A 13,897-nucleotide genomic window follows, 5' to 3' on the forward strand; every position below is an offset into this window, starting at 1 on the left:
TTGGTGTAAACAAAACATTCTCAAGAATATAACACTAATCTATTCAACTTTAGTATATATATATATATATATATATATATATATATATATATATATATATATATATATATGATGAGGATGGTTGTGTATCACATGGATTCATATCCATATTAATTATTCATCTTGTATGTATCCATGGGATGAAACATGTGTAGACAAACGTATGGGATACCGAGTAAAATCTTCTTAACAAAATACTACAGTTTACATAGTTTCACTAGTCATAATAGCGACAAAATCATTTGGTCGCTAAATTTTGTCAAACATAGTTAATGTTAGGCATGCACGATCAATCTTTGTCAAGCTTTATCAATCTTGGTCAAACATAGTCATACTTGGTCAAAATAGACAATCTTAATCTAGCAATATTTGTGGAAAAGAAATAGCAAAATTTAGTCAAAATTAGGCATATATTCTTAAATATATTCATAATTAGTCAATTTTGGTCAAATACATCAAGGTAGTAATCATGGTCGCTCATAGTAATACTTAATCAAACATAACAATACTTGAACAAACATAGTGATACTTAGTCAATTATAGTTGTACATAGCTAAAGATAGTCAAACATAGTCAATCTTGGTCAAACATACTTATAATTGTCAACAAGTATAGAATCATGGTCAAACAAAACCACAATCGGAAAAAGATAATCAACTTTGTCAAACATAATCAAAATAAGTCAATTAACGAATCGAACTTAATAAATATTTTTCCAAACAAAGCTATATAATATCAATCACATCATTTTATAATTATACCCTTGTAGTTCTACTCTACATATAGACCTCTGCGTTAAACTAGTTGTTTAAGTTTTTTTAGCACTATTTGAGCTCACTTTAGTTGGTTTGGTTATATTAATACCGACATAAATGCATATTTATGATAGTGACATCTAAAAATAGTAATCACATGATGTAGTTAACTTATTTTTTTTTTATTTTCTAGATATTATCAAATTCATGATATCCTCATTTAACGTAAATAAAACTTTTATAAATAGTATGCGAAAAAAATATAGTCAGCGAGTAAGTTATATAAAATGTTAATCTCAGTATTTCAATTCAGTGGTCAATATTATCATTGTGATGTGATAAAAGATGCATCAATATCCATAATTGATTTTTTTTATTAAGTCATAGTTTCATCATATTTTTAAAATCAAATAGCATTTATATACTTTATAGTTTTTAAGCAATTTATACTAAAAAACTGAAATTTTCATAATGTTTATTTTATATGTATAGTATTGCTATTTTTTTCTAATGACGTCTTTTAATATTATTCATGCACTGTGATTATAACGACGTGTCTAAACTAGTAACAACAACGTGTATAAATTGCCCAGTTACAATGATAAGTCTAACCTAGTTACAATATTGCGTTTAAACTTAAACCAATTACAATGGTGCGTCTAACGTACAACAATGCATCAAAGTTGCCAAAGTTTAACACATGGGCAAATTGTGGGAATATAATGGTACATCTAAGCTATTACAACATTACACCTAAAAACAAATTGTAGTTTAGCGACACGTGTATTCTTATTTTAAAATACACGAGTCTCACCATGGATGGTTCTTACGCTTTACACGCAAATAAAACTTACTAAATTTTTACTTCATGTCTATATATATATATATATATATATATATAATATCCTCTTTAGAATCATTTAATATTTGAAAACTTTCGTTATAAATAGCACCATTCAAATACAATGTATAATGTAATAAATCTGATTTTTACCTAATAATGATTAATACTCTTGATTATAATATTTATATTTTAGGCGTTTGGTATTTGATTTTATATAAAGAAAAAATGTAATTATAAAATTCTACAATTTATGTAAGATACATGCATGCATTACTTAGCACAATATAAACACAAAGATTCAAGTCAGATGATATTTGTAACGTACATTATCAAAGTTTGTTTCCATAAAAAAGGGAACAATTTACTAAATGATGAACCTGTTATAGTAATTTATGTAAGATACATACATAAAATAGTTAAATAAAGTATGAAACATAAATTCTCAAGCTTGTTTTCAATAAAGATAGAACAATTCATTAAACAATAACTAGTATTTTTTAAATTTAGGTGGGAACACATTTGAATAATCAAAACATAATATTAAAAAAAATAGTAACGGTCCCTTTGGACAAGGAAAATATGTTCTTTATCTACTTTTATAATCCTATATAAAGGGTATGTGCATGGCACAATGCATCCAAACACATACAATACTCACTACAACAAAAAACATATCGAAGAGCTTGGAAAAATGAAGCAAGAAACCGTTGTTGTGATAGTTGGAGCAGGACCTGCTGGCATTGCAACATCAGCATGTCTCAATCTTCTTTCAATCCCGAACATTGTTCTTGAAAGGGAAGATTGTTATGCATCTTTATGGCAAAAGAAGGCTTACGACCGTTTAAAGTTGCACTTAGCCAAAAATTTTTGTGAACTCCCTCATATGCCATTTCCTTTGTCCACACCCACATTTGTACCAAAAAATATGTTTGTCAAATACTTGAAAAACTATGTTTATCATTTTAATGTAGACCCATTGTACCAACGTAGTGTCGAGAGTGCATGGTATGATAAAAGTGCACAAAAATGGGTGGTTACTGCCAAAAATAGTGTTTCGGGTTTGGTCGAGGAGTACGTAAGTGAGTTTCTTGTGGTGGCAACCGGTGAAAATAGTGAAGGCTTTATTCCTAATGTTTATGGCTTAGATACCTTCAAAGGGTTGGTCATCCACTCCATTGAGTATGAAAATGGAAAAAAATTTGGAGACAAGGATGTGCTTGTTGTTGGTGCTGGAAATTCTGGCATGGAAATTGCATACGATTTGTGCAATTGGGGTGCACAAACATCAGTCGTTGTTCGTAGCCCGGTAAACAATAAGCGTTCCCCCGCGTGTTGTTTGAATTTGAAAAAGTGGTGTATTAAATTTTGAAAAATGTATTTGGTATATTTTAACATTCCGATTTTTTGTTGTTGTGGCAGACACATGTGCTTACCAAGGAGTTAGTGCAACTCGGAATGTATTTATTAAAATATATTCCGTGCACTTTTGTGGATAAGATGGTTTTAATGTTGAGTAAGTTGTTGTATGGAGATCTTGGTAGGTATGGAATACGAAGGCCAATTAAAGGACCATTCTTGCTTAAAAAAGAAACCGGGAGATCACCTGTTATTGATGTTGGGACAATTTCAAAGATTAGAACGGGAGACATTGAGGTAAACACCGTTATAATGTTTTGATGTCAAATGACTTCTAAAGAACAATTAATGATTGCATAATTTTGTTTGTGTCTCTTAAGGTTATGCCGGCTATTAAAGATATACAAGGTGACAGAATCAAATTTACAAATGATCAAGAGAGGCAGTTTGATGCCATTGTCTTTGCTACTGGTTTTAAAAGCACGGTGCGAAAATGGCTCAAGGTAATTCAAGTTGCTACATTTTTGTTTCATAGATTAACCTCTTGTGATCTTTAATTGTATGTTTTTTTTGTCTATTTCTTCAATCTAGGATGATGGAGGTTTGTTTAACGAGAAAGGAATGCTAAAATACAAAAGCCCTGATCATTGGAAAGGAGAAAACGGTCTCTATTGTGTTGGATTTGCTAGTGCTGGATTATTTGGTATCTCTAATGATGCCAAGAATATCGCTAATGATATCTCCCGTATTGTTGATGATGGGAACTAAGCTTGTATCATGAAAAAAAACGTAACAGTTTAGTGACTTTAATTATGTTCTAAATGCTTATTTCCTTTTAGCTATGAATTAATATCATTAGATGTTTTTCCTTTTTATACTTTTATTGATAGTATGGTTTTTCCATACACAGTATTTTGAATTTTTTTATCTAACTCAATGATCAATTATATTTACTAAGAAAACATTACCAATATCATATTCAAATCAAACTCACTTTAGTAATCTATTATTAGGGTTTAGGAATAGTTTTACTTACACAAACATAGACGCCTTCTTTTAACATCCGTAAAGGTATTATATATCTATTTACTAGGTTATATCCCATGTATTATGTATTATACAGATTTTATAGTGAAAATTGTTTGCTTGCATAACATAATAAAACAAGTAGGTATACTTGATAATTATATCACAAACTTACAATCATCTGCTCAAAGTAATAAATACCCAACCCGTGTCTAAAGTGCTTAACAACTCCCATCACAATCATCAATTACTTAGAAAACTTCATAATTATTTTCACATTGTGAGCTAAATACGTAATGAATAATTTTCATCATATACATCAAAGAATTTGCTACATATTTGCTTAAAAAATATGCAAAAATATCATTATCACTATAAATCGAATATAAAAGAAAATTCATAAAAAATTGTTTTTTGTGAGTTTAATTTAAAAATATAATTATTTATGAATTAAAGATATATTTGTATTAAGGCTGGATATTAACATAATAATTTTAAAATAAATAATGTTTCTATTCTTAATATTAACCTAATCTTTCTATACTAATAAATGAAAATCTTTTTTTGACACGTGTTAGTCTCTGGTGTCTTCCCATCTTATTTTTCAATTTATTTTTTCTATTAAATAATAGTTTAACTAAATATAATTTAGATATGGATAATTTTTATCAAACTTTGAGTTAATAATCTCATTATCTTATTTTTCAATTTCTTTTTCCTATTAAACAATAGTTTAATTGTATATAATTTGGGTAAGGATAATAACTTTTTTTTATCAAACTTTGAATTAATAATAATATATCATTTGTATTTTCTCCTTCTTCGTAGGAGATAGAAGAAGTTGTTTTTTCTTTGTAGAACCAGGAAAATATATAACTTTTTATTCTCATATTAATTAGATTTAGTTGAATTATTTTTTATTACTATTATTATTTAATATTTAATAGGATACAGAAATAAGAAAATTATATTATATGAAAACTTTATGGACCTCTCTTATTTACTTATTTTTTTCGCTTATTAATAATCAAATAATATTTCATTGGTTCTACTACGTGTAATACACATGTCTCTAACCTAATAACTAATAAAAAAACAAATTTAAATTTTAATAAGTAAATAGTACATCGAATTTATCATTTAAATACATATTTTAACGATCGTATGTGTTAATCGATTATATTATATTTATTTAAACCCTGCAATATACTAGGTATTTTAATGATATAACTATATTGCGTATTATGTAAAATTAAATTTATGCAACTCGTGTAAAACACGGGGTTTTAAGCTAGTTTAAAAATAATAGAAAATCAATTTTGATTCGAGACGATTTTTTAGAAAGTTATGGTGTTGACACGTGAAATTATTTGGATTGTTTGTTAAAAGAGGGATAATTTAATATTGTGAATATATTATTCATATTTTATTAAGCAGAAATTAGTATATCGTATTGTAAATTACAAGTTTATTAAAATAAGTAATTTAGTTATAAAATATTAATGTAAATGAGTGAGAATCATTGAAATAGGAAAGCATGACTATAATTAGTAATCATAAATAGATTTTTGAGCTTTGTATTTGCAAATGGAAAAGAATAATGTGAAAAACACTAATGTAATATGACGTGACAGTGAAGAAAATAAGTGTGTATATATATATATATATATATATATATATATATATATATATATTTTGTGAGAACTAGGCCTTGCACAAGGTTTATTTAAAAAAACTAAAAAATCTTAAAAAATCATATGTTATAGCAAAAAAATAAAAAAAATGCCGAATGTAAAAATTTACATTGAATGTAAAAAAAATAAAATCGCAGTAAACAAAATTTACATTAGGCATAAACTAAGTTTACATTACGTGTAACTATTGACTCAACAATTTTATTTGTATTTTTTATAGATGTGTTTATAACATTTTCATCTACGCTTATGTAAAAATGGTGGCCCACCTCGTGCGGGAAGTAGGAGTTCTCATGGTTCTCACAACTTGTGGTGGTTATTAATTGAACTCAATCATATGTGTATATATATATATATATATATATATATATATAGTGTAAAAAACATAAAACACTAAAATGTCAACCATAAAACACACCAAAAACCCACAAATAACAAAATAAAGATTACAAAAACATCATACATGTGAGTTATGTTTTGTGTTTTGGATGAAAAGACTCTGATTATCGAATAACAAACATTATTGTGTTTTATATTAATTAGCATGTTGTGTTTTATATCCATAGTTCAACGATTGTGTGTTTGAAGTTTTTATGAACTATTATGGTTTGAATATGGTGTTTTAGTAGTCTTCACTCTATTATTTGTGGGTTTTAGATATGTATTTATTGTTGAAATTATATTGTTTTATGACTTTTTATACTTTTCAGGAAATTTAGACTTTGTAGCCGAATCCTACCCTACCTTTAATATTTTTTTAATAAAAATCGCTAGTTTTACTCTCAAAAAAAATTATTGACGAAAAGTAGCGATTTTTATTAAATAAATATTACTAAAAAATTTTGTGTGTTTTTTTAGATTTTTTTAGGTATTTTTGGTTGTGTTCACATTGGTTCTCGTGGTTCTCACAATAAAGGGTGGTTCCTAACGAATTCTTCTCCTATATATATATATATATATATATATATATATATATATATATATATATATATATAGGAACAGGATCAGGAGAGAACGCCTGAAAGTGTGAGAACGGTGAGAACGATTCTCAGCCACAAAATCTTAGTGGTTTGTGGCTGAGATTGATGCGGTTGCATTTTTATAAATAATAGGGGCCTTGGAACTACCAGAAGAGGTAAAATAGGAAGATTCAAACAAAGGTGCACATGCTAATCACATACCATTTCCCCCTATCATATTTAAACGACAATAACTTTTTTATACGTGATTATTTTTCGAAAAAAATTACACCATAAAACTCAACGTTTTTTAATCTTTCCAACGAGTATGCTATTGATATACTTTTCGAAAAAAAATTAACTGGGTTTTATGGATTTTTCTGAACTGAGTGTTTTATGGCATTTTAGACTATGTATTTTCATGGCGTTTTTCTGAACTAGGTGTTTTTATGGCGTTTTAACTAGGTATTTTCATGGCATTTTTCTGAACTGAGTGTTTTATGGCGTTTTCAACTGAGTTTTTTCATTGCGTTTTTTCTGAACTAGGTGTTTTATGGCGTTTTTAACCGGGTATTTTCATGGCATTTTTCTGAATTGAGTGTTTTTATGGCGTTTTATTTGAACACCCAGTTCATGTGAGTGGGTTTTTTTTTTTGACAAATATTACCCTTAGTGTAATTTAGCATCAATGCAACATGTCACTACCAAAATCATTCTCACCGTTCTCACACTTTTCACCGTTCTCTCTAAATCCTGACCCTGTATATGTACATATATATATATATGTGTATATTGTAAATGCACTTTTGTGATAAGTGTTGGATTTCCAATTGTTTAGAGTCTTAAATGAAAGTTGTAACAAACTTTATGTTATGTTCGCGTTTATCTTTTGTTCCGAGTTTATGTAATTCCGGATTAGGGTATGTAGTTCCCTAATCCGGATTTTGTCTTTATTTGTAGTCCGGACTTTGGTATGTAGTTCCTAGTCCGAGTTTATCATTCAGTTGTATATGTTCGGACTTGAGCTTTTGTTGCTCAGTCTGAGTTTGTTAGTTATTGGGCTTTGGGCCTTGTATGTTATGCGGACATGTATTAAATGGGCCTACCTCCCCTTTACTCAACAACTTTGAAGTCACTTCTTAGCCTTTGATCACCTGGTCATGATTCATAGATTAGAAAAGACATAAGCAAGGAAGATGTCAACCTTTAAAATATTAACCACGGCTGAAAAGTGGTTGCTAATTAAGCAACGGTTCTCATTTGAACCTTATTCCATGAAAAAGAAGTACAATATTGTTATGGTTAAAAGATGAAAAAAGAAATTACCGCTTCTGGTGCAAATCATTATGCTATTTTTCTTGATTGTGTAAGGATTAACCTAAATAGGGAAAATAAACAAAATATTATTGTTTATACAAATTCAATTTTTTTACATGAATTGCCACCAAGCTAATAATAAGTACACGAGAAGAAGTTCTAATAATCATATACTTACAAATCTGGAAAATAATAGTAGAATACACAGAAATAAAACCAATCTTCAAGACCCTTAACCAATACCAGAACAAAGTAAGGGTCAAAAGGGTCTAATAACCATCTTGCACCAAAATATTATATGCAAAAAAGACAATTGTGTTCCGCAACTCATATTTAGGCATACATAGAAATATACCTCACAATATTCCATGTTGATGCAATGAGTTGAATTTAAACCAAGAAGTGAGAATACAATTTCATATCTACGTATAGTTTTATATGCAAATTTTGTTGGTTGATGGAAGAATTCTAAAAGTCCTCTTTTATTGTGAAATAAAATGCTTAATGACTATTTAATACTGTATAATCATTTAGTAACCAAAACTCTTGGCATTGAAACATGTCAATCTTTACTTAAGTAATAGATCATATATGTTCTTCATTTAAAAAGAATATTGTGGTTTAACCAAACTGTTTAAAATAACTTTTTTATAAGTTAACGATTAACTTTAACCAAATTTTAAAACTATCAATTTATCTTTATATATATAAGTTTGAACTAATTTAAAACGTTTACATGGGAAACGTCAGATTTGAACCAGAACTTTTTTTATTTTCAACAAAAATAGAGTTTTATGTATTTATAAAAGAGTACGATAATACGAAACTTTTCATATATCCATATTAATATAGTACTTATTGTTTGATGGGTATTAACATTCTTAATGAATATCAAAGTCTTTTATTTAAAGAAAAAAAAAGAGAAACCAAAATCATAAGAATGAACCGAACCAAAATGGTTGTGAGAGAGAAAAAGAACACTGATAATTGATAGATCACAAACATATAAAATTTGATAAAAAAATCAGACTTACTTTTTCAATTGCAAAATCCATGTGCATTCATTCTAATTTGTAAAAATTACAATAAATTTAATCAATTAAGTTAGACTCTTCACATGTCACCTTAATATTATAGGTTACAAAGATATCAAAATCCCTAAAATACCCCTAAAGCCTCTCTTGTATATGTTGCTTGAAGATGTGTACACAATATAAAATTACCATAACGGTAGAAAATCTAATTTGCTTAATAAGGTTGTATAGATATAGATATATATATACTAGTGGGGAGCCCGCGCGTTGCAGCGGAATCGACGACACCGGCGGGAATTTATAGTAGGAAACTCGTGCGATGCAGTCGCGACAACAATTTACAACGCGATACTAATTTTCTAGTTAATCAATCCCCTTGTGATACATTGTAGTGTATCAATCCCCTTACGTATTCACAACGCGATACAACGTTTAGCCATATTTAGTGGGAATGCCCACGCGTTGCGACGGGTATGTCAAGTAGCTAAAAGTAATTGTCAAGTAGCTATAAAAACCTTGATTGGGAAGCTATTGAACGTCTCATATCAAGGGATTACTGTGTCCCCTGTTATGTGATGGAACAATATGGAGCAAATATAACATTTATGGGTGACAAGAACAGAGAGTGAGAAAAAAAAAATAGAATTATATACACGATAGGAATAAAACCCCAAAATATGCAGTTCATTATAATGGGACAATTTGGGTCCATGATCATCCTCAGTTGGCAATTCTCACCATATTTATTAAATGGGACACAGATTTAGAGAAAGCAATTCAGGGACTGTTTGGGTGTAAAAAAAAGCGTTTCCAACAAACAACAAAGGTTTTAGTTCAAAAGAGTATGTGTCTTATTGGATTTAGAGTTGCCCAAATCAAACCAAAAGGGTCTGCAATGTGCAAACTACAAATAATGACAACAACGAGCAATACCTCAACTCATTTATGTTAGCAATCATGTCATTTCGACCAAAATCGCATCAAACTTCAATTAACAAAACTCTGCAATACCTTTTTCTCGAGCATTGTTTCTCCGTACACTCCTTCTCCAGTGGTGCAAAGCGAGCAACCGAAGCATCTACCTGGATCGCAGCAATGCAAAATGCCAAACCAACATTCAATCAAACAACATTGCTTGCAACTCCACAAAACCATTAACACAATTCAACTCAACTCATTTCACCAAAACTATAAACACATATATTCCCCTAAAGCTAACTAATAATAACAACAACCAGACATAAAAAAAATTAATCCCAAATTCAAAACCTAACAATACCAACAAGTGGGAATGCCCGCGCGTTGCCACGGGTACTTTTGTTTTATTCGGCGCAAGTTGTATGGCAGGCTTCTCGTAATTTATTTTGAAAACCAAACTAATATCTCACTTCACAAATTATCATTGATGGTTATGGTACCAGTTTGGGCTACCTGATTGCTAGCAGGTTGGAGGTTGAGGCGGTGTAGCCGAGCTATTCACAATACTCGCAGGGTACCCGACCGGTGCCGAGTGTACCCTAATGAGTATTAACAATAGATTTAAGGGTTTCTACTTTAAGTTTTTGTTTGTATAAAGTTTTTAGCCATTCTATATTCTCTAACTACAGTTGCAGCTTAAATTACCAAATGACTACACACAACTAAAAAGGCTACAACTACAGCATACACCTTTGAAGATCTGGCAAGTTTAATAGACACCCAGAATGTGCAAAATGCAAAACCACTGCAAGGATACAATACATAACATAACATAGATTCAACTCATATTATAATTAAACAACTGCAAAACTAAAGATACCAATGTAAGTTGCCTTGAGGTTCTGCATAACTACTGCCCAGTCATTGATAAACATGAAGACATTGAGTAATTAAGTATAAAGATGCACCAATCAGGAGGAACAAGCTGCCGCCATCCATGCTTTTCTAATAAAACTTCAAATTTATAAAAGAAATATAGATATAGTTGAATCAATCAATCATCAATCAATCAATAATAATAAGAAAAAACATTAATATGAAAATTAGGATATAACCTTGAGGTTAGAAGGATCAATTGAGACGCCATCGGCAGGATCATGATCTACAATATATATTTAAAGGAGATTAACTACTTAAAGGGATCAAAAAATGCTTGATTATATTAAGAAAAAGAGATTCATTTGAGCTAATTAAAAATACATCTGAGCTAATTTTTAAAAAAATTAAAAATACATTTGAGGTAATTACTAAAGTTATTTATTCGAAATTCATTTTTTATTTTGTGTGCCAGAGTACTGTCATTTATTAAAAAAAAATCATGAAAGCAAAGCGGAATATACCTTAAATGACAGCAATAGTGATGGTGTTTGAAGACGCGGTCGCTTGAATGTAGGTTCACCTGACTTGTTATAGACATATACCGTACTTATCGGTTCGTCCCAAAATTTTCATCAAACCCAACTGAACCAGAAACTCAAACCCAGTTGAACAATACATATATTGTATAGAAAAATGAATATTTTAAAGAGATGTAAATTGATAAAATACCTGAGCCCCAAAAAGAGAAACACAAAGAAGACCCATCCAAGAATGCAAGCTATAGAAATTAGCCACAACCCCTTGTGTCCCTTGAAACTTTGTCCGAATTCCAAATATGCCAGTAGCCAATGCGACCCCTTGCAGCCACAAATGCACCCATTTCTTCTTCTTTCTTGAACCAGGCAACCATCTATGCACCAATATTGCTGCATAAAATCCCCAAAACTTATAAAACTTTACTTTTTTTAAGTAGACACTTGTAATATATAGCTTGTACCATACATACCTTCTCCACTTATGCAGAACCTGATTTAATTGTACGTGAAAGAGATAACGATCAAGATGACAAAAGATTGAAAGCTAGACGGTGATCATCGGCAATGGTGGTTAAAAAAACCATCAGTTATCAAAATAAAGCTTTCCTAGTTTGGAGGTCAATCACTGTTTGTTTCTGTACCCCTATTTATTTACTTTTCAATCATTTCTCACCATTATTTATTATTATTTTACCAGTTAAATTAAATTATCAAGATTTATTTGGCCTATGTGTGTTACACTGACTGATACTGGTTCGCTCCAGTCAGTGTCGGTATAACATCTAGATAGAGTAAAACCATGAAAAATAATAACATCGAAACATATATTGAATTCAGCTTCTCTTCAACGATGGTCATACTCCAATTCCTTTCTGCATCAACAACTTTAAGAAGACAAAAATAAGGCCCTCTTCATAAACCATGAAATAAAGATCATAAGAATTTCAATCTTAACTCAAACTTGGACCAAAATTACATCACAACGTCATAATTCATGTCAAAAAAATCCAACATTAACTCAAACTTTCACCAAAATCACATCACATCTTCATAACCCATGTCAAAAAGAACATAAGGACGCAATCTTAATTCAAATTTTTAACAAAATCGCATCATAAAATCCAATCTTGAATCAAGTTTTGAAACCTTATAGCTTATGCATCTCAAGAAACAAAGACACCCCACGACCACCATCATGAAGAACCAAGTATTCTCACATTTCTAAGAAAGAAATGAGAGAAAAAACATGAAAAGAATCTGATATCCAATTTAAGGGGAATACACAGAGGAATCTAGAATCAAATCTAAATAAACATAGAGAATCCCCAAAAACACACAACTAAAAAACATGAACCTGTAAAATCTAAGCGGCGGTTGAAGTTTCCGATGTGGCGTGCGACGTGGATGGTGGACGTGTAGCAGAAAGCGAGGGGCGGTTCCTCCTTGGGAAACCCTAATCGAACCCTTTGATACCTAATTGACGGTCTGCACATTAAAAGGCCGTAACTGACGATTGAGGCCGATTAGGGTTTTCTTGATCTCCTGCAGGCATAGAAGGAAAAGGAAAGGATTTGAGGGCAGCTATGATTTTGAGTGAGAATGAAGAAGAAGGGAAGATAACGATCAGACATGGAGACCTGGAGAGTGATTTGATTAAATGCAAATGAATGATAGATGTCGATTAGGTATCCGGAGAGGGTGAAATCCCTGTAATGACCCTATGGCGTCTTAAAATATAATGGAACTTCTAATTTTAGCAGCTAGTATTCACTTGTACATGTTGTTATAAAATTTGTACATGATGTAAAATTACGTTTCAGTACATCACTTCTCCTTTTTATAATAATATAGATAAGGGAACCCTGGGCTTATTGCTCAGTGGTTATGGAAATGAGGGAAGACTTTTGACCGAAAGGTCTCAAGTTCGATTCCTGATCCACCCGGGTTTTACCGGCTTTGCATTGTCGTGCCCTCGGGCGGGTGCAGGGTCGGGTTTTCCCCGGAACTGGTGGCATGGTGGGCTAGGGGCTCCGTGCGTGCAGGTTGGGCTGCCGCGGGCTACCTTTCGGCCAATGGGTGCCGCGTACGGAGTACCCGGCGATTCTTATGTTGGACGTTCAAAAAAAAAAATAATATAGATAAGGAGTGAGCCTATTATAGCCTAACTGTGCATACCCAAAAAAAAAAAAAACTTGAAGTCTTCAAGATCACTTGTTGAATTGCATCAAACCCTACCTTATGCAGCTCTATAAGTCTCATTTGACATGTCATTTAGGCATACGCAAAATAAAAACAGTCCCGATGCCTTTCACCTGTTATCAGAGGCGTGAATGTGTCACTCATTGAAACTTAACTTAGTGATAATTTGTGAGTTAAAATTTTTGAATACTTCTATTAAACAGATGCTAATGGCATAGTAATGTCAAGTTGGGTACAATGTATCATAAAAATTTTAGTATTTTAAAGTTGCAAATAGATTAAAAATGTGTTCATTAACGAGGGAGAAGGGGAAGGAAGGGTTGTATTTTTCTTTTCTTTCA

The 13,897-nt window shown here is 30.8% G+C and overlaps 1 protein-coding gene and 1 long non-coding RNA gene across 9 annotated transcripts; one reads left to right on the forward strand and one right to left on the reverse strand.

The window, feature by feature from the left end:
• Positions 1 to 2,329: 2,329 nt before the first annotated feature.
• LOC110939046 (probable indole-3-pyruvate monooxygenase YUCCA10) lies at positions 2,330 to 3,762 on the forward strand. The gene is made up of 4 exons (XM_022180941.2): positions 2,330 to 2,944; positions 3,058 to 3,291; positions 3,375 to 3,506; positions 3,586 to 3,762. The coding sequence occupies exons 1-4, from the start codon at positions 2,330 to 2,332 to the stop codon at positions 3,760 to 3,762; spliced, it is 1,158 nt and encodes a 385-aa protein (XP_022036633.2).
• A 6,057-nt stretch (positions 3,763 to 9,819) lies between these two features.
• On the reverse strand, positions 9,820 to 13,063 carry LOC110941058. Of its 8 annotated transcripts, XR_004893994.1 has the most exons (7): positions 12,712 to 13,058; positions 11,551 to 12,241; positions 11,343 to 11,463; positions 11,058 to 11,104; positions 10,823 to 10,956; positions 10,691 to 10,747; positions 9,820 to 10,106 (listed from the first exon to the last, which is right to left on the reverse strand). It is a non-coding gene; the product is annotated as an uncharacterized LOC110941058 (long non-coding RNA). The 8 variants fall into 8 exon arrangements; XR_004893993.1 differs by having other exon boundaries at positions 9,820 to 9,928; positions 10,036 to 10,956; positions 12,712 to 13,063; XR_004893992.1 differs by having other exon boundaries at positions 10,691 to 10,956; positions 12,712 to 13,059.
• Between the last annotated feature and the right edge of the window lie 834 nt (positions 13,064 to 13,897).

This window comes from Helianthus annuus, chromosome 5 (assembly GCF_002127325.2).
Source record: "Helianthus annuus cultivar XRQ/B chromosome 5, HanXRQr2.0-SUNRISE, whole genome shotgun sequence".
NCBI lineage: Eukaryota > Viridiplantae > Streptophyta > Magnoliopsida > Asterales > Asteraceae > Helianthus > Helianthus annuus.